Source organism: Lampetra planeri, chromosome 42, assembly GCF_965212315.1.
Source record: "Lampetra planeri chromosome 42, kcLamPlan1.2.h2, whole genome shotgun sequence".
NCBI classification, from domain to species: Eukaryota; Metazoa; Chordata; class Hyperoartia; order Petromyzontiformes; family Petromyzontidae; genus Lampetra; species Lampetra planeri.
Genome location: NC_136148.1, coordinates 4,482,437 through 4,503,525, shown reverse-complemented (window position 1 = coordinate 4,503,525; position 21,089 = coordinate 4,482,437). Strand labels below are relative to the sequence as shown.

The 21,089-nt window shown below is 49.2% G+C and overlaps 1 protein-coding gene across 1 annotated transcript in view; it reads left to right on the top strand.

Annotated features, from left to right (window-relative positions):
• Positions 1-6,481: 6,481 nt before the first annotated feature.
• The window catches only part of LOC144732325 (dysbindin-like), a 43,518-nt gene continuing 28,910 nt past the window's right edge, over positions 6,482-21,089 (top strand). Inside the window, exons 1-6 of the mRNA XM_078613799.1 lie at positions 6,482-6,823; positions 8,197-8,250; positions 12,855-12,908; positions 13,507-13,567; positions 15,683-15,815; positions 16,288-16,420. Coding sequence (XP_078469925.1) covers positions 6,768-6,823; positions 8,197-8,250; positions 12,855-12,908; positions 13,507-13,567; positions 15,683-15,815; positions 16,288-16,420 — 491 coding nt within the window. The 5' untranslated portion in view covers positions 6,482-6,767. The remainder of the gene's footprint in view (positions 6,824-8,196; positions 8,251-12,854; positions 12,909-13,506; positions 13,568-15,682; positions 15,816-16,287; positions 16,421-21,089) is intronic.

Sequence of the window (21,089 nt, the reverse complement as noted above, 5' to 3'; positions counted from 1 at the left end):
CACACCCCCGGCAGTTTGGACGCTTGCATTAGGGTGCCTTAGTTGTGCTCGGTATTTGGGCACTTCACTGCATAGTGTAAATATACTACGCCAGTGGCAGTGTTACGTGGTAAGCTATATGGTAATTGGCACTGGTTGGTTTTAGCGCTCATTGGTTTAGCGTCATAACTGAGCTTCAGGGGACTGCACGATTGCCGAATTCTCTGGATCGTAAACCCCTCCCTAAAAGTGTGATCGGTAGAGTCGAGTCACATGCACATATACCGGTCTCCCAAGGTGCACCCCAAATTGTTGCTTTAACATAAAAGGGAGGGTGGGGGTTAAGTTGCATCTTGTAATCGGGAGAATATGGTAATTTAAAATATTTAGTCCAAGATAATTGAGCAGAAAAGCCTGAGTTTGGGTTTTTAAAGATTTGTATTATTCGTGCATGAGACTTTTGGCACACATTTGTGAGAGGTTTGCTTGCATGCTTGGGAGCCAGAGTGCAGAGAGAAAACTCCACGCATGTGAGAGGAGAACGCTGAAACTCCGCTGCAAACATAAGGCTACTTGCTGTACTACCTCTTGCAGGCGCCTCGTCAAGTTGGCGGGTGGCGCACACATCATTATCATCACCGCCGCTCTAAACGGACCAGCGATTTAGGACTTGCATCCCTGCTTTAACCGTCGTCGTGAATTTGCACAGACTGGCTGTTAACCCTCTCATGCATTCATTATTGAAGGCAAAATACCTAACTTTAAATTTATCGGTTTAATACGATTTCAGTCGACGGAACCCACTAAGTACGTTGAATTTTATACTCTAATTTCTTCGCAAAGTCCTGATCGTGTCCTCTACGCTGGACATCAGTTTTCCGCCACCTGGAATGCCAGGCCTCTGCTTTTGCCCAGCGTTTCTGCAACACAGCAGGTCACGTTCAGCACTCGGTCACAGCGCCGAGTCGGAGAAGACTACACACACCGATATGTTTGAGGCGTGTGGACCACACAGCCGAAGTGCCAACGAATCGTTGCAGCGGACGCGATGCATGCGAGGGTTAATTTGGCGCCCGTAGCTCCGTTGACGAACAACGTGGCCTGTACTCGCCGCTGTCTGGAACGCGAGTTTATCGTGCTGATGAGTCTCGACAGATGGATTCTGCTTTATTAAAACTTATATGCCGGCAGGAGCTTCTAGAATCTAGAAAACATACTTGCCTGTGGAACCCTGCCTAAAATGCCATGTACAGCGTGTCCTCAAAATATCGGGGGTGAATATACCGTGTCCTGTATTTTAGGAGGTGGGGGTGGGGTACCTGTTAAAAATTTAAAAACATTGGACAGCGTATTGCCAAAGCTTCAAAATGTAAAGCCATGCTGTGTGGTCGTTGTCCGCGGAGTCTCTGCGCTGCACCGCAACAAAACCGTGCGGGCGCATTTCCCCAGCTCGGTCGAATTTTTGCCGCACGGAAAAATCTCCGCAGCGTTTCGATTGTGCGCGCGTGTTCCGCGATCTGAGCTTGCGATGATTTTCAGCGATTTCATGTCGTTCTCTCGCGACGCGTGTGTCTTCAATCGCTTTCGTGATTTAAATGCGCAATGTATATTTTTGTTTTACGTAACATCAAAAGGCAATATAAATATACCATTACAAGCTGTTGATTGGGATAAATGTAGTCTTCTTAGACGGAACAGAACCAGCGACAGGGTTTGGAGTTTTGTTCGTGTTAGGGGTTGTTGTAAGGAGCATTGGTTAACCCAGGAAAGCCTGCGTCTTGACTCTTTTTCCCCCTGCGGTTCCTCTTGTTAAGTTAATCAGTCGGGGTGCGATATTGACGTTTTCTTTTCACAATTGAGTAATTTGCAGGTAAAACTAAAATTCACCCCACCCCTTCGGGTAGAAACGTGGCATTTTGAGGACACGCTGTAAGTGTTGCGGTGCAGCAGGGGTTGCCTGTCTGAATGCGATGTGCTTTTAAAACCGGTGACTTGTGTGATGAAAAAAAAAATCAAATGGACACCGTGGAACTTTAACTTTATCAACGCTACGTGTTAAAAAAAAAGAGTTTGGCACAACAACAAAAATGTCACTCTACTTGGTCGCTTGAGCGCGTGTGTGAATGTTAGGCAGCTGCGGGGGGTGATGGGTCGGGGAAATGACTTGGGGTTTGGCTGGGAATAAGAGAACACTGGGGACGATAAGTGTTGGGGGTGGGGGGGGGTCACGGCAGACTTTAATTCAACGACGTGTTTAGATCACAAGCGATCATATCGTCAGAAATGTACCACGTCACAAAGGGCTTGGGTTGGCACAGAAACTCCCATCGATGTTGGGTTTTGTGAGGGAGGGGGGTATTTGGACGTTCGGCCTCGGATGAAAATGAAGCGTTTTCAAGATTTGACAATAAAGTAAAAAAATATGTTAACGTTTAGTTTCCGGGAATGTATGTGTCTTGAGTTGTCGCATAGATTCTCGTTTTTTAAACGTTCGCGAGCTGCGTGGCTGGGACTTGAACTTAGTTCGTGGGGTCTCTAGCGCAGTGCTCTAAGCACCACTCCACCCAACACCAGCCACTTGGTGCCAATTAATAGTAATAGAACATTTCTTGTGCTGTAAACACCGCACGCCTCGTTGTGACTGTGGGAATATTTTCGACCGACGTTGGCCACAAATACCCCTTCCTGTATTCGAGATTTGAAGCTTTCGTGACTGCAAGGATTCATACTCTTAGGTTTTTTCGGTAAAGTCACGTAGGTAAAAATAAAAATAGATAATAAAAATAATAGAAATAATAATAGAAATAAAATAATAAATCCGTGATTTATTATTTTATTTCTATTATTATTTCTATTATATTTTTATTTTTACCTACGTGACTTTACCGAAAAAACCTAAGAGTATGAACCCTTCCTGTAGTCAAAGCCTTTCACTCGTTAATTAAAAAAGGATAATGCGGCACCAAGCTGTTTGTTAATGAGTAATAGAACATTTCTTGTTTTCAATTCATCGCGTGTGTGTATCACATCGCTCCCTGTTGGTTTAATTGGCATAGCGACTGGTTTTTGTTGGCGCAATTCTGCGTGGTGCACTCAAAAGAAGACGGGCTACTTGCAAAAGTGTTGCACGCGTGTAATTGGGTTACTTGGTCCGACAATTTATCTAACACGATGTTAGTTTCATTATGTTTCGGTGTTTTTATTTTCTCTTCAATCAAATCCCTGCACGGTCTGTTGTGCAGAAGTACTGTCGTTGCGTTTTGATCGACTACTTGATTAGGAATGGGCGTGGGTGATTAATTTGCCGTTCGTTTGTTTAATTGTGGGGGAGCGGTAGCGCAGCGGTGAGCGCGCTGTGCTACAGACCCGGCGAACGCGAGTTCGATTCCGACTCGCGGCCAACACTCGTGACGATTATCCCAACCGGTCATGGGCCTCCTCTAGGTTGACTCAGTCTCTAATGAGTACCTAGCGCGATGTGTAAACATCAGGTGCTCGCTAACAGCACTTGCCCCAATAGTCTGTTAAGCCTATACGGGGGAATCTTTGTTTTTAATTGCTGTAATTGACTCGCGGAAATGTTTTGTCCCAAAAAAAAAATTCAGACGTCTGCGAAATCGAGGTGGACGAGGTTGGGGGGGGGGGAGCAATTTTAATAACAAACAAAAGTGGCTTCACTCCTCATTATTCTTTACGAACAATTATTTTCGTGCCCCCCCCCCCACCGGGCACAGCAGACACCAAGTTGTCCCGGGTTTTAGTTTTTGTCGTTGCCAAGACCCGTAAAGTGTTCCACGAAATGCTGTTGTTGTTGTTCAAATTGTATTCAATAAACGTGGCCGTGGTTGGATAAATAAATAAATGACCTCCCCCCCCCCAAACTCCCCTTTGTCGTTCATGGGAGCCGTGAGTGTGAATCTGTCGCGCGATTGATGGAGTTCCACACAATTTAACCTTTTCTTGACCTTGTTCTAATTCCAGATTTAAAGTGACGACGTTCCCGTGGCACGCTTGGAGTCGCAATCTCGATTCGATCTCCTGGCACGGTAGTTATAAACAACGGGACTAGTTGATTACATTCTGTAAAAAAAAACTATGTCCACTTGGCAGTATGTAAATCGGAATCAGAATTTGTTTTTCATCAATATTTAAACTGGAGGAATCCGATGAGCTATAAAGAACTAATCTAGATTTGAAGTTTTCGTGACTGCAGGGATCCATACTCTTTGGTTCTTTCGGTAAAATCACGTGGGTACAAAATAAAATAAATTAAAAAACGACGTTTCGGGCGCAACACAAGTGCCCGTCATAAGGTTGGACAACCACAGCAAGAAACAATTTCTGAAGTGGGCAAAAAATATATATTTCACATGTCCAGTCGAGGCGGGTCAGATAGTTACAACAATAAACTATTGACAAAAACGATAGGAGTGCACAGTACAAGAAAGATAAACAAATCACCCAAACATCTACAAATAAAACGAAACCATCCCCATCCTACCAAACAGCCCACTGATGTATTCACTTACTTTCAAAAGCGACCTGGTTACGAATGTGATTCGTAACCTTGATCATCACCGCCCGTATATCGATAGTTCAATGTGAATGTTGCCATTTTATTGAGGGACTATTGCCGTGTGGCGTTATCTTGGTGTGGTCTGGTAATGTTGTCGTTGTTGCCTTGCCCAATCTTAATATATTGGGCGTATAGATGTAACATTCCTGCGGAGGGAGCTGGTAGGAACGTCGGGTTGCTCGGTCAATGGCCAGGGTCAACGGCGGCGTGGTGTATTCCGCAAATATGCCCGACTGTGAGGGCGGGCACAAGCCGGCGTGAGTAGGTTAAACGTTGAGTTTTATGAGGGCACCACGGGGTGACCAGCCCCACCCAGCCCCACCCTCCTCACCCAGCCCCTCCCTGCACGACGGACACAATAATCCCCTGTGGGCTGGTGTAACCAGGAGGTTCCTACCAGTGTAAGTTCAAACGTAAGGTAGGGCACGCGGGTTCGATGCGTGGTGCAAAAGAACATCTCAAGTGCGAGGTGTAAAAAATCCCGCGTTGGTGACGTTCAAGTGTTGGCATCAAAGGACGGAACACTTCAAAAGTTGCTTTAAAAGTCGCGAATGTCCCTGGACTTTAGAGCCAAGCTGACAGTCCGAGTCAGTCTCGTGCGTGCGTCCAGTAACATTTACCGTACGTGAATCTTCATACACGTATTTTTAAGTGTTACATTCACAATATTTATTATTGTTTATGAGTTTAATAATGCTTGCCTTGTTTTGTTGAACCTTTAACACATTTCATAACACTGACCGTATGGACATTTAAATATCTATTATTGCGTTCCGATTTAAATCGAGGACTGCCCGTTTATTTTGTTGCCAAATCCCTTTGAGGTGTTGGGTCACGAAGTGAAGACAATTTGCATGCAGCACTTTCAGTAAAAAAAATATTGCTGTGTTTTTCCCACCTGACGATGATAGCTTGTGTTGCAATCGAAACGTCGTGATTTAATTTATTTTAATTTATTTCTAACTGCGTGACTTTACCGAAAGAACCAAAGAGTATGGATTCCTACAGTCACGAAAGCCTCAAATCAAGATTACTCTCAGTCATGTTGTGAAATCCTAAAATCATCTCGATCAATCGTCAGTTTAACAATGGTGACTAAAACACATTCCTGCGGAGGGAGCTGGTAGGAACGTTGGGTTGCTCGGTCAATGGCCAGGGTCAACGGCGGCGTGGTGTATTCCGCAAATATGCCCGACTGTGAGGGCGGGCACAAGCCGGCGTGAGTCGGTTAAACGTTGAGTTTTATAAGGGCACCACGGGGTGACCAGCCCCTCCCCACCCAGCCCCATCCTCCCCACCCAGCCCCACCCTCCCCACCCTGCCCCACCCTCCCCACCCTTCCCTCTTCACCCAGCCCCTCCCTCCCCTCTTCACCCAGCCCCACCGCTCCAATTTTTGGATGCACGACGGACGGACGGACACAATAATCCCCTGTGGGCTGGTGTAACCAGGAGGTTCCTACCAGTATAATGAAGACTGCATATAAGCCGAACTCCAGCGTGTCTGCACTTTTAGTCCTCCGCAGGAACCAGTAATCAACAGGTGTAGATTGTAAACACGACCGTGTAAGTAAATGCGGTTAATCTAAACACGTGGAATCTAAAGGCACGTTTCGAACCGCCAAAGCAACGGCGTCCAACGATTGGTTAATATGGAACGGGGGGGAGAGAGGGGCGGGGAGGTAGAGAGGGGAGGGAGGGGAGGGGAAAGGGGGGAGGGGCAAGGGGGGGGGGGGCAAGGGGGGAGGGGCAAGGAGGGAGGGTAAAGGGGGGAGGGGAAAGAGGGGAGGGGCGAGGGGGGAGGGGCAAGGGGGGAGAGGAAAAGGGGGGGAGGGGAAAGGGGGGAGGGGCGAGGGGCAAGGGGGGAGAGGAAAAGGGGGGAGAGGAAATGGGGGAGGAGCAGGAGGGGGGGAGCGTCACGTGATATTGGCACGGTGGGGGAGTCACGTGAGGCGTGGAAGGGGGTGGAGTCCACGTGACTCGCGTAAACAGCTGACGGCGGGAGAGAGAGAGGGAAGCGGGCGCCACTTTGAAACGAGATTTTTTTAAATGAAATAAAAGCAACACACACACACACAAACATTTAGAATTTTTTTTAAAATGAAATAAAAACAACAACACAAACATTTATAAGATTTTTTTCCCCCCGTCCCCCCTCTACCTTTCGCGGCGGCATCAGCAGCAGCGGCGGCGGCTTCTCCCGCTAGCGCGCCATGTTCGAGACGTTTCGGGAACGGCTCCTGAACGTGCAGCAAGACCTGAGCGCAGGGTGAGCGTGCACTGTACCACGTACTGTAACACGCACTGTACGCACCACTGTACGCGCTGTGCCTCGGAGTCCCCCCCCCTTTGCTGCGCTTACGTCCTGTACAGGGTGGTCCAGATGTCTTGTGACCCCCCCCCCCCCCCCCGTTTAATTCTCTAGAACGTATTAATTTTGAAACGTACACAAATATGCGAAGGGGGCAACATTTTGAGGGGGTCAATTGATTGGGGGTCACGAGACCCCTTGCGCGTTGCGCAGACCCGGTGCTGTTAGCACGACGGCAGAGCACGGAATTCCGCACTGTACGCACTTATTCCGCACTGTACACACTTATCCGCACTGTACACCCATTTCGCACTGTACACCCATTTCGCACTGTACACCCATTTCGCACTGTACACCCATTTCGCACTGTACACACTTATTCCGCACTGTACACACTTATTCCGCACTCTACACCCAATCCGCACTGTACACACCCATTCCACACTGTACACCCATTCCACACTGTACACACTTATTCCGCATTGTACACCCAATCCGCACTGTACGCACTTATTCCGCACTGCACGCACCACTTGCACGCACTGTACACTGTACGTACTGTGCGGCACAGTGGTACTCAGTACAGTGCGCCGTGTTTCAAAACGAATGGTCAAAGTGACCTTTGCGAGCCGGGTCGCTTGATCCAACGGTGGTTGTCAATCTACACGTTCGTATTTACAACACATCGTCATCTCAGGGTCGATACATAAAACCGATGAATCGATACTGCGGGTGGAATGTGACCGTTGGTCTTCCGAAAGATGGACTTGTCCTGGCCATAGGAATGTGGAATGTTGACCTCTTGCCTCAGGCGCCGCGCTGAGGAGGCCCGGGTTTGAGCTGTTAAACTGAATTCGGTTTGCCGGGCAAAGCTACTGCCAGCCTCGTGGTGCGAAACGTTGGACATTCGGAAAGCACACCGGAGGAGATGTGTGGGGATTATTTATAGATCTTTATGATTGATACGCGCACTGGGAGTCTTTAGTAATGCTGCCATCTCTTTGATTATTGCACTTAGCAATCTCCCGTCTCGTTTTTGTTTTCTTCACCTGAGGACGGCTGCTTGCGTTGTGGCCGAAACGTCGTGAGAATTATTTTATTATGTTTTATTTTAATTATTTTATTACTTCCCTTCTACGTGACTTTACCGAAAGAACCAAGAAGATGCTCGGTGTAGTCGGCACTTAGCTTCGTTCATCATTTAGTTTTTTTTCTCAATGCTTTACTTTATGTGCCCCCCTCCCCTATTTAAATGAAAGATTTATCTCGTCTGTCCCTGTCTCTCTCCTCTCTCCCTGTCTCTCCCCTCCTCCCCTGTCTCCTGGGTTCAGGCTCAAGACACTGAGTGACAGGTCGAAGGATGTCAACGTGAAACGGAAGTTAAGGTTCGTTTGAAGAGCATTTGAAAAGAAAAAGTACATTTTCACCTTTGTAACATTTATTCGCCGCGATCGACCGCACACTATTTGTTCGCTCTGAAACAGAGAGGCTGACTCGGCATGTATGCGTGTTGAACTTGTTTCGTACCGTACGTAGCCAACAGGGCTAATCGGAGGTGCGGAGGGGAAGAACAAACTAAACACAAAAAGCAGTTCCTACAGAAATGAGTTTGTCAATCTCGACGATGATTTAAAAGTGCAAAGCTCACAGTGACTTCCTCATATCGGAAGGGAAGAGCGTTCCAGACGGCCGCAGAAGCGCATCTGAAAGCGCCTCGCGATGCGGTGACCACCGCTTTTGTTCGATGGCTGTGACAAAAGCCGCTGCTGCTGTTGCTGTGAGGATGACCACCGGAGTTTGCGTGGTGATGGTTTACGCTCCTTGACGAGACCAGCAAGGTGCTGTGGTTCATTTGTGGCGAGCACTTTGTGCAACTCGGAGGTGCCAGAAGGAACCACGGCCAATCGGGAAGGCAGCAACAGCCAGGCGGAGGGCCACGCACTAGCAATAATTTCCCGAGTTTTGCGGTGCTGTATATATTAAGATGCGTCACGGTGGCTAGGAGATGTTAACTCCCTTGCCTGGTATTCAGGAAGTCGTGGGTTCGATCCCGACTGCGACTCCTGCTGCTGTATATTTGGAGTTTGTGTGTGTCTCTCTCCCCGTGGTCGCGTGGATTTTTCTCTGGGTCCTCCGGTTTTTCCCTCCGTTTAGAATTAACATCACGCGTTTAGAGTATTTGGCGACTGCTATAAATTTTCACGTGATGATAAGCCACTTTGTTGAGCTATCATTTGTGGGCAGGTCGCTTCTGAAAAAAAGCTGACACTGCTCAGTGGGCCTTACCTGTTCAAATAAAAACATTGTTTAGATTTTAAAGATAGTTTAAGGCAATGAATCCTGGTGTTTATACACGTGGCAAGAAACCAGAATACACCCGGAGAAAAATAATTTGTGTAACAGGGGGGGCAATATGCGACTTGCACCTTTGAACCCTACCACCCGTGCATCGATAGTTCAATGTTATTTTGCCATTTTATTGAGGAACTACAACTGTACTGTGTGGTTGGTATCTTGGTGTGGTCTGAGTCTGCGTTGCTGTTTTTTTTGCTGCCCTGCTTAAGATTGATAAATCAGAGTTGCGTAATTAATGCATCGTTTATTGACTTGTATTTAGTGACTTGCTTACCTTCGAATCGATGTTGCACTCCTATCGTTTTGTTGGCATCGTCTGTTGTTGTAAACTCGCCGAGCCCGTGCCCCTGCTGGACATTTGTGGGGAAACAAAGAGCTTCATAGCTCATCGGATTCCTCCTGCAGTCGAAATGCAGATTCTGATTTCTGTACACGAGGGACAGTGTGATATTCGGTTTAACACGTGGGCTTTCGCGACCAATATCAACCATAATAGAGGTGTTTTGGGTTAGATCACGTAAACATATCAATGTGTCGTTAAACCCGCCACCACCCGACACAGCCGATTAGTAAGGTTTAGTGTCACGTAAACAGAACGTGCCAATAATTGCCTGTGTCGAGTGGTGGCGGGTTTAATGACAAATCGATATATTTACGTGGTCTAACCCAACAAAACCTTGTGAAGTTTGAATTTCGTCCACGTTTTTGCTCTACCACCACCACCACCACCACCTTCCGTTGGCAAGCCGGGGTACATCGCTCCCCCTCGACACCCACGGGAGTTGGACTTTCACAACATTTGTGCGTTCTGCACCGCCGCTCTCTTTCTGCGGTCTCCACAGTGCCGGGCAGTTTATTTTAAAATTAAAAGTAGGAATTGGTGAGAACGAATTGCCACACTTCTGTGTCGGCTGCCAGAAAAGCATTTTTTTTTCTCATGAGCCATGGATGTCTGTGGTGTATCATACATTAAGTAATAATAATCTAATATCCTTTAAATGCTTCCCCATGCCTTGTCGGTCATTGGAAGGGCTGTTTCACCATACTTCACCATACCTCACCACGCGGGTCGGTGAATTTGGGTGAGAGAGGGGGGGTGGGTAGCCTTGACTGGGTGGTCGGATATCCAACTCGGATTGCCGGGTTCTATCATTCACGTTCACCACTGCGCCGCCGTACCACCGCGTGACAAAGTTCAAGTTCATTGATTAGGTATAGCCCTGTGAGCCATTCGGCTCTTGAATCGGGTGCAACCGCAACAAACAAAAAACTAAAACATGAACAAAAAACATCTTAAAGTGAATATGTGACTAAGTGCAAACAGAAAATCCAAGAAAAGACAGCAAAATATCGCAGAAAAAGCACCGTACACCAACGCTGTGTGCAAAAATCGCAGTGGGATGCAAGTCAAACAACAACAACAACAACAACCACAAGACAACTTAGATTAAGGCCATCAGTCTAACTCTGTACTACAACAAACAAACATGGCTAAACCAATACACTTTTCGAAATCACCAAAATAAAGCCATACACATGGGTAAAGTATGGTCTTTATCCATGTACAGTTCAGACACTTAACCTGTGTGTAGTTGTTTATATAATCATGAAGTGGCCCTTTTTACTTTGGCATAGTAGACCATTCAGCTAGGACTGTGCGTCGGTTATAAATCAGTCTGGGCAGCTCTCCGGGGAAGGGTGAAGCGGCTCTCGTAAAACACAGCGGTGTGTTGGGACGTGCGCAGGCTGCACTGGGGATAGGTGGTGGCAGTGCGCTTCGTGCGCACGTGTCCAGACCATCGACTTGCTCCGTACGCAAAACGCTGGACAGCATTCGTCAGTCACGCTGCCGTGTCCTTAGAAGGAAAAAAAATCCGATTTAAAGCTTTCGTGACTGCAGGGATTCATCTTCTTGGTTCTTTCGGTAAAGTCACGTAGAAGGGAAATAATAAGGTAATAAAAATAAACCATAATAAAATAATACAGTAAAATAATATAATAAAATATTATATTATAATATAATAAAATAATATAATATAATAAAAAACATAATAAAATAATATAATAAAATATTATTTTATTAATTGTATTTTTATTATTTTATTATTTCCCTTCTACGTGACTTTACCGAAAGAACCAAGAAGGAAAAAATACGCTTAGGCGGCGACGTTTCGGGCAAAGGCCCTTCTTCATGGCACGTAAATGGAACGACGAGAAAGAACGTTCCGCACGGAACGTTCCAATCAGCGCGGTTGGCGACGTACGGTGCGAAAGAAGTTTAAACATAAACGTGTGCACGTGTGTGAGCGAACCGGAGTGTCCGGGGAACACCCCCGAGTGCGAAGGATAATAAACGAATTGCCGCACACGACTGGATGCCACAAGACATTTGCCGTGCGAATGTGTTGTGGCTATCCGGCAGCCCAAGCCTCTTGCACCTGGTGTTCCCTGGCAGGCTCTGATCCATGATGTAATCGTACGCCAAGCACAAACCTGCTTGGCTTATGGTTCATTAATGAGGTGAGGTTAATTCGTGGTCATTTGCTCGATTTTGTCTAAATAACATACTGTGTGTTAAATAATTATGCATGGGTATATATATTTAACATGTACAATATAAAATGTAACAATAACATAGTAACTGCTCAGGACACACTTATTCAGCGATAGCAACGAGTAAAAACTCTTATCTTTGGGTAAATATGTAACCGGAGTGATTAATATCTCTGAGGGTTTGTCATCACACGCAGGAATTATGTCACGGGCGTTTTACTACAATCGGGCGCTTGCCAGGTTTTGTAGGTAACGAGGCTTGCTCCTGGAGCTGTTAATTAAATCCCTCTGCCCGGAGCTACGTGAGTGTCAACCCAGTTCCCCTTGTGCGGGAACGGTGACCTCTTTTCTGGTTTGGCAAAACATTCGAGCGCGGGAGCCTCCTCCACACGGGTCTCGAGATGCCGATGGTTTTTACGAGATACACGAATGAGCATTGGTATTATTGTTTTAACAATTCTATTTCGGTCGAATTGCCGACTGTCCTTAATAACGTCACGCTATCGATTGGTGTCGGTGGGTGGTACTGTTGCTCCTTAATCCGCAATCTTATTTCAGGTGTGCCTATTTTTATTTACTGCGAACGGCGATGTGTTTTATAGCTTCCTTAGAACATCCCTCTCGCCCTGCGAAAGTGAAATTCTATCCGTTGGCTGTCAGGCCGTTCTAAATAAAGCAGGTTATTGATCGGAGCGTTGTGTGTGCTTGCGAGCGAGTGTGTGCTTGTGTTGCGTCTGTGTGTGAGAATGTGTTTGTGTGTATCACTATATGGGTGGGCACTGTTTGTGTGGAGCGGTAGCGCGCTGCGCTACAAACCCGGTGGGGCGACTTTGATTCCCGCTCGCGGTCAACACCAGTGACGATTATCTCAACCGGGTCTGGGCCTCTTATAGGTCGACTCCACCTCAAATGAGTACCTGGTGCGGCGTGTAAAAACATAGCCACTGGGAAGACAAAGGTGGCTGGGCGTGGTGCTGGCCACCCACCCCCTCATGTGCCGTGCCAGTCTTTATAGGTGCTCGCTAACAGCACTTGCCCCAAAAAGGCTAACCAGGTGATGTGTGTCTTTGTCTTTTGACAGCAAACAAGACGAATATGATCCTTGCCTGAACGCAGGCACTGAGTTGCTGAACAGGTAAGACTCAAGTCGTCACCGCATTGCGAACAATCACCTCGCATGAATCGTATTTTCAGTCCAGTTCATTTTCTCAGTCCACTCCTGTATGAGGGCCTCACCTGACATCACCATCCTGACATCATCACTCTGACATCATCACCCTGACATCATCACACTGAAATCATCACACTGAAATCATCACACTGACATCATCACACTGAAATCATCACACTGACATCATCACCCTGACATCATCACCCTGACATCATCACCCTGACATCATCACACTGACATCATCACACTGACATCATCACACTGAAATCATCACACTGACATCATCACCCTGACATCATCACCCTGACATCATCACACGACATCATCACCCTGACATCATCACCCTGACATCATCACCCTGACATCATAACACTGACATCATCACACTGACATCATCACTCTGACATCATCACCCTGACATCATCACACGACATTATCACACTGACATCATCACCCTGAAATTACCGGCACCGTTGTGCTCATTTTAATTCGCGTGATGATGATGAGGATGGTGAAGTCTGATCTCATGTCCGATCTCAACCGTCGCTTCCCTGGAATCCAGATATGAGGACAGCTGGTCGGAGCTGCACAGACAGGCCGAGGCCTGCGCACGGCTGGGAGAGGTAAGGACAAAACTTCCGTTGCCTGTACCTACACGTGCCGTATGTACGCAAGTATGCGTGTCGAACTTAGCTCGCACCGTACCTAGCCAACCGTGCTAATCGGAGATGCGCGGGAAGGACCACAATCGAAATGCAAAAAAGCAGTTGCCAAGAAGTGAGTTTAAAAGGGCATAGCTTCAGTGGCTTCCTAATATCGGAAGGAAGAGCGTTCCAGACGGCCACAGAAGCGCATCTGAAAGCGCGCGATGCGGTGGCTATCTTTGTTCAATGGCTGAGCCAAAAGTCGCTGCTGAAAGGATGACCTGAATTTGCGTGTTGATGGTTTATGCTCCTAGACGAGATGAGCGAGGTGGTTTTGTGGTTGATTTGCGGCAAGCACTTTGTGTGCAACGAGTGCGCGCTGTATGCAGCCAACCGCACAAACCGGAGGGGCGGTGGAAGGACAGCAAAGTAAACGATGTTACTGGAGGAAGGAAGAAAATGAATACAGCAACAAAAACACACTGCTCCAAATGGCCGTAGAGTCACGGACTGAAATGTCACGTTATAAAACCAAAAATACTTGTAAATTGTAACATTTCGCTTCCGCCACTACCAACGCCATCACACTATTTGTTCACTACTCTTTGGTTCTTTCGGTAAAGTCAGGTAGGTGAAAAATAATAATAATAATATTAACAATAAAAATAGAAATAACTAAATTATATCGCGACGTTTCGATTTCAACACAAGCAATCATCCTCAGGGACGGTTGAGATCGGACATCATCAGGTGTGGAAATCACAGCTAGAATTTTTTTACTAAAGTGTAAAAAAATTTCTAGCTGTGGTTTCCACACCTGATGATGATTGCTTGTGTTGCAATCGAAACGTCGTGATTTAATTGAGTTATTTTTATTTTTTATTTAATTCTTATTTTTTAAAGTTTTATTTATATATATATATTTTTTCACCTCCGTGACTTTACCGAAAGAACCAAAGAGTATGGATCCTTGCAGTCACGAAAACTTCCAATCGAGAATTATTTGTTCACTCTCAAGCAGAGGTCGCAATCGGGTACCCGATACCCATACCCTACCCGGCTACCCGTACCCAGCCGGGTACGGGTACCCGTTTGCGACCCTGGTGCGGCCGGGTACGGGTACGGGTAGGCCGTGAGTCACTGGTGAGTCACCGTTTGTCACTTATTTCCCAACGTCTTGTCTCTTCTCACAATTCAAGTTCCTAGAATCAACCCACCTGCGTCTGCAACATGGCTTCATCCCAGAAGTCGCAATCGGGTACCCGATACCCGTACCCTACCCGATACCCGGCCGGGTACGGGTAGCCAGGTATCGGGTAGGGTACGGGTACCCGTTTGCGACCCTGGTGCGGCCGGGTACGGGTAAGGAATCAAAACCCGTTTGCGACCTCTGCTCTCAAGTCGAGGTGGATGACTCGGTATGTACGTACGAACGTTGGACTTCTTTCGCGCCGTACGTAGCCAACCGTGCTAACCGCAGTTAATAGGAGATTCGTTTTCAATTTAGATTTAAAAGTACGTTGCTCGTACCGTACGTACGGCCTTCGTGTCAATCCACTGCGGCTGAGGCCCTCCCCCACCCCGTGGCGGTCGTGGGAGGTATTTGACGTGGGAGTGATTTGAAAACTGGTCCTTCGTCTCCTCTAGGTTGACTCGGCCTTAAATTGAGGGTGCTGAATGTGCTTCTGGCCATACACCACCAGCGTGGGTCCCTTGCCAGTCTTTGTAGGTGCTCGCCAACAGCACTTGTCCAAACAGCCTGTATGGCTCATGGGGTGTGGGTCTTTGTATGTATGTCTACTTACGTGTGTGTGTGTGTCCGTGGGGACAGGTAGTGTATTGGTTAGCGTACTACCCTGTGAACCAGCAGACCCGAGTTCAATTCCCGCTCACGACCAATAACAGTAGTCGGCCTTCAACGGGCACCTGATTCAGCCGTTGGGGAGACAAAGGCGGCCGGGCACGTTGTTAGCGACACCGCTCGCGTGTGACGTGCCAGCCTCGGTAAGTGCTCGCTTAGCAGCACTTGCGCCAGAAATGCGTGAAGGCTTTACGGGGGTGCTTTGTCTATGTGCGTGTGTGCGTGCGCGAGAGGGAGTGGATGCGCTGGCCACCGCCGTCTCGGCCTCGTGGGAGCAGCGGTGCTCGCGGCTTGCCGAGCTCGCGGCCCAGATGCGTCTCCTGCCGTCCGTGGTGACTCAGCTGGACTCGCTGCTCGCCACGCTCGGTACCAGGGACAGCAGGGCACACCGCGTTACACCGCGTTACCGCTACGCGTGGCACCTCGTGCCTCACACTCGCACCGTGACATGCCCTGCCGCGAGACACCGCGTGAACAATGGCGCACGGTGAAACACCGCGGCTCAAACTCGCGCTGCCGACGCGCCGCGACACTCCACGTGAACGCGACGCACAACATGACACGGTGTCACGCGCGTGTCCCTCCCGCCACACGCCGCATCTGTCCGCGACATGCCACGTCGCACCCCCACACACCGCTCCGTGACGGCACTGCGACGTCACCCCGGGTCGCACCGCGTCGCGCCACGACAGATCCATGACGCACGCCGGCGACGTGCCGAACCGGCAACCGCGGCACGGGTGACGCATCCCGTCCGGCAGCTCGCGTGGTGGACTTATGCCGTGCCGCCAATGTTGAGCCCCCCACCCCTTCCCCGTGCCCCCCCCCCCTCTCCCAGGTCAGCTGGAGGGAGAGTGCGAGGAGCTGGAGGACCGACTGGGCCACCTGGAGGACATGTGCGAGGAGTGCGAGCTGCGCAGGGCCACGGAGCAGCACGCTCGCGACGCGCTCGCTTACGAGCAGCGCAAAGGGTGGGCTCGCGGCGCGGGGGTTGGGGGCGGGTCGTGGGGGGTTGTCGGGGGTCGTGGGCTCGGAGGCTCGGAACCCAGGGTCGCGCGAGAGGTCAACTCGGACCGTTAGACAGTTTCGCGATTCTAGGACGTAGGTTGCACGATGCTAAGACGTAGGTTTCATGATACTAAGACGTAGGTTGCACGATACTAAGACGTAGGTTTCACGAAACTAAGACGTAGGTTGCACGATACTAAGATGTAGGTTGCACGATACTCGGTCGTAGGTTTCACGATACTAAGACGGAGGTTTCACGATACTACGACGGAGGTTTCACAATACTAAGATGTAGGTTGCACGATACTCGGTCGTAGGTTTCACGATACTAAGACGTAGGTTTCACGATACTAAGACGGAGGTTTCACGATACTAAGACGTAGGTTGCACGATACTAAGACGTAGGTTTCACGATACTAAGACGTAGGTTTCACGATACTAAGACATAGGTTGCACGATACTCGGTCGTAGGTTTCACGATACTAAGACATAGGTTGCACGATACTCGGTCGTAGGTTTCACGATACTAAGACGTAGGTTTCACGATACTAGGCCCTAGGTTGCACGATACTAGGATGTAGGTTTTGCGATACTGGGACGTAGGTTTCGTTCGTGCTAATCGATGCAGGTACTTGTTCTGCGTGAAGTGGCAGTTTTCTCGGGCAGAGGGCGTGAGCCCATTAGAACCGCGATTCAGATTATGTGCGTACGTATGTTCAACTTCTTTCCAACCGTACGTAGCCGACCGTGCTAATCGAAGGCGCTATTATTGAGCGGGTCCTGGGGGAGTCGGGTGGGGCAGCTCGCGGAGCAGGGAAGGGACAAAGGCCGAGAATTCTAATGGTCCGAGCCGTTGAGGAGAGACGATGGCTGTCTGGACTGGCCGCGTTTCAGCCCTTTAGGTCAGCAGCACTTCCTTGGCGGTGGCTGTGGAAGTGAGGGATTTGCCATCAACCCTCGGTTTACGAACGCTGTTTTGTAAAACCCTGTGTGCTTTTCTTTTGTTTCATGCCAGCCCGATCGAAAAGGAATTGGAGTGAGCCTTCCTTTGCATTTTTACTCTCCTTGTTTCTGTGTTCGCTCCGTGCGTGTGTGTGTGTGTTTGCGCGCATGTGCGTTGCGCTGCCACGCGGTGCTTACATTCGTTTTTTGGTTATTTGCAACAACAACAATAAAAAAAACTACAAGACTGAGAGAGGGAAGTGGAAACATGACGAAATGTGCAGTGGGGCGATCTGCCCATGTATCGTGACGACGATTATGATGACCTGCCTTGGCCTGGCCTGGCCTGGCCTGGCATGGCCTGGCATGGCCTGTTTGCTGAAGCAGTTGTCCAGTTGTTCAAATTATTCAAATTCTCAAACAGAAACGTGAAGAGGCTGCCGGAAAGCGGTGCCACGTCGTTGGCATCGGTGGCGCGCCCGTTAACGCTGCTTTACAGTTATCATCGCTACCTCTGAGAATTAATGCATCAGTCTTCATTGTGATAGGACGAACATTACTCTCCTGCGGCAGGTCGGATGGGAAACTGCCGCCCTCCACTCTGTGTGGACCAGAGGTCACTTAAGGGGATCTCAGAGGTCATCGTCGTCGTCACGATCCATGGGCAGATCGCCCCGTAGGTGTCCGCTGCACGCTTCGTCATTCGTTTCCATTTTCCTCTCTGCCTTGTCGTACCAATACGCTCTAGGTAGTGGCCACATCTTTCTGGCACCAATTTCTTCTTACGTCGTCATCGTCAAGACATTCTCTGTGAGGTCTTCCTTCCTTTCAGGTTCCTTCCATTTTTCCCCGAACAACACACTTTACATTTTCCTGTTGTCCATCCGATACGTGTGTCCAAATAGTGCCAGTTTCCCTCTCATCATCATTGCCTGTATCATCATCATCAGGTCGTCGTCTTAAATGTTGCAACATTTTTTTCCTTCTGTGTTGGTCACTCTTCGGGCCCAGTTTATATACGGTATCCTGCTATAGCAATACATTTCGAATGCCACAATATCTTATCACTGCCAGTCTTACTTTTCACTGTCCAAGTCTCGCAGCCAGGCAAAGCTGTACTGAACACGCATGTCCTTAACATGTTCAGTTTGAACGGTAGCACAATGCCACAATGCAGTCGACGCGCGATGGGCGGTGACGCGTCCCAGCGTCGGCGCTGCTCGTTGTTTGCGGAGGTTCTTCGCGGTTCGAATCCGGTGGCCACCCTGGTTAATACTGCGGGCGTGTAACGACCGCGAGAATGATAACTACGCGCCGTCAATTACGGCGAAATCATCTCGAAGACCCGAGTTGGCGTGGGGAGGCTCTCATCCAGCAGTGAATTTACAAATGGGATTTACATGACGGGATAATGCTGTTGGTAACATATCTGGATATTTTTTGTAATCTGTAAAAAATTAGTTGGTGATCAATCTATTGGATGGTATAAGTAAATTACACTTGGCTTCATCATTCTCTCGTCAAACTACAGTGCGGACAGAGGATCGCAAGAGTCCTTCAAATGTACATTCTGTCAGTGCAACTCTGAAGCCAGATTGAGAGGGCAGGCGAGTGGCGCGGTGGTAATGCTCGTGCCTCACGGCAAGACGGACCTGGGTTCGATTCCCGACCCGGGCACTCTTCTGTGTGTGGAGTCATCTGAATGTTCTCTGCATGGGGTTCCTTCAATTTCCCCATCGTACCTCCAAAGTTCAAAACGACGCATCCAGGGCAACTGGTATTGGTCGAAACGTCGCAATGCTGGAAACTAATTTTCCTGCACGTTTTCTCAGATTAAACATCGGCATCATCATCAGCAGCGGCAGCAACATCGAAAACACGAAGGCAGGACCCTCCTGAGAACGAATCTTGAGACTCAGGCTTTTCGAGGTGGTTAGTAAACAACGGCTAAAGCCACGGCATGAAGTCCACGACCCCTAAAGGCGCCGCAGATGCCGTCGTCGCTTCCCCCGCCGCGCCTCGCGACGCGTTTCGTCGGCGCCGTTGTCGTCCTGATTGCGGTGTGATGAAGATTCCGTATCGAATGAGTTTTTTCATAATATATCAAATCTAGAACGTAATTCTAGATTTGAAGTTTTCGTGACTGCAAATGTAATGGGTTCCGGAGACACTTGTAGAGGTAACTTCTTTATTACAACACAACACTCCAACAGTCCTGATGCTCTGTTACAGCCTAGGTACACAGCCTAGGTACACAGCCTAGGTACACGGCCTAGGTACACGGCCTAGGTAGACAGCCTAGGTACACAGCCTAGGTACACAGCCTAGGTACACAGCCTAGGTACACAGCCTAGGTACACAGCCTAGGTACACAGCCTAGGTACACAGCCTAGGTACACAGCCTAGGTACACAGCCTAGGTACACAGCCTAGGTACACAGCCTAGGTACACAGCCTAGGTACACAGCCTAGGTACACAGCCTAGGTACGCAGCCTAGCGACTCAGCCTAGGTACACAGCCTAGGTACACAGCCTAGGTACACAGCCTAGGTACACAGCCTAGGTACACAGCCTAGGCACACAGCCTAGGCACACAGCCTAGGCACACAGCCTAGGCACACAGCCTAGGCACACAGCCTAGGTACACAGCCTAGGTACACAGCCTAGCGACACAGCCTAGGTACACAGCCTAGGTACACAGCCTAGGTACACAGCCTAGGTACACAGCCTAGCGACACAGCCTAGGTACACAGCCTAGCGACACAGCCTAGGTACACAGCCTAGGTACACAGCCTAGGTACACAGCCTAGCGACACAGCCTAGGTACACAGCCTAGGTACACAGCCTAGGTACACAGCCTAGGTACACAGCCTAGGTACACAGCCTAGCGACACAGCCTAGCGACACAGCCTAGGTACACAGCCGAGGTACACAGCCTAGGTACACAGCCGAGGTACACAGCCTAGGTACACAGCCTAGGTACACAGCCGAAGTACACAGCCTAGGTACACAGCCTAGGTACACAGCCTAGGTACACAGCCTAGCGACACAGCCTAGGTACACAGCCGAGATACACTGCCTAGGTACACAGCCTAGGTACACAGTGTAGGTACACAGCCTAGCGACACAGCCTAGGTACACAGTCGAGATACACAGCCTAGGTACACAGCCTAGGTACACTACTCTGGCTACGCTCTGGGGTCCTCCGGCTACAGCTACCCTAGGGGAGGCTATCTGACCCATCCCAGCCAAGGTGCGGGCCTGGACTCTGGCTTCCTCGGAACTCGCCGCGTGATTTGCCGTTCATTTTTGGTCTAAGTATGGGGGGCGAGGGGGGGGGGCGCGCCACCGCTGCCATAGTTCTGGTTGGCGATGCCGTGCGTGGGCGCTTGGTGTGCGCGTCGGCTGTGTGCGAGCGTGCGAATGCAGGGGAAGCCGGTAGTGTAGCGAACCTAGTGACCCGGGTTCGATTCCCGCTCACGGCCAACACCGGTGACAATTATCTGAACCGGTCGTGGGCCTCCCCTAGGTCGACTCAGTCTCAGATGAGTAGCTGGTGCGGTGTGTAAACATCGCCACTGGGGGAGACAAAGGCGGGCGTGGTGCTGGCCACCCACCCCCCTCGTGTGCCGTTCAGCCTTCATCGGTGCGCGCTGACAGGACTTGCCCCAACAGTCTGTTAAGGCTTCAT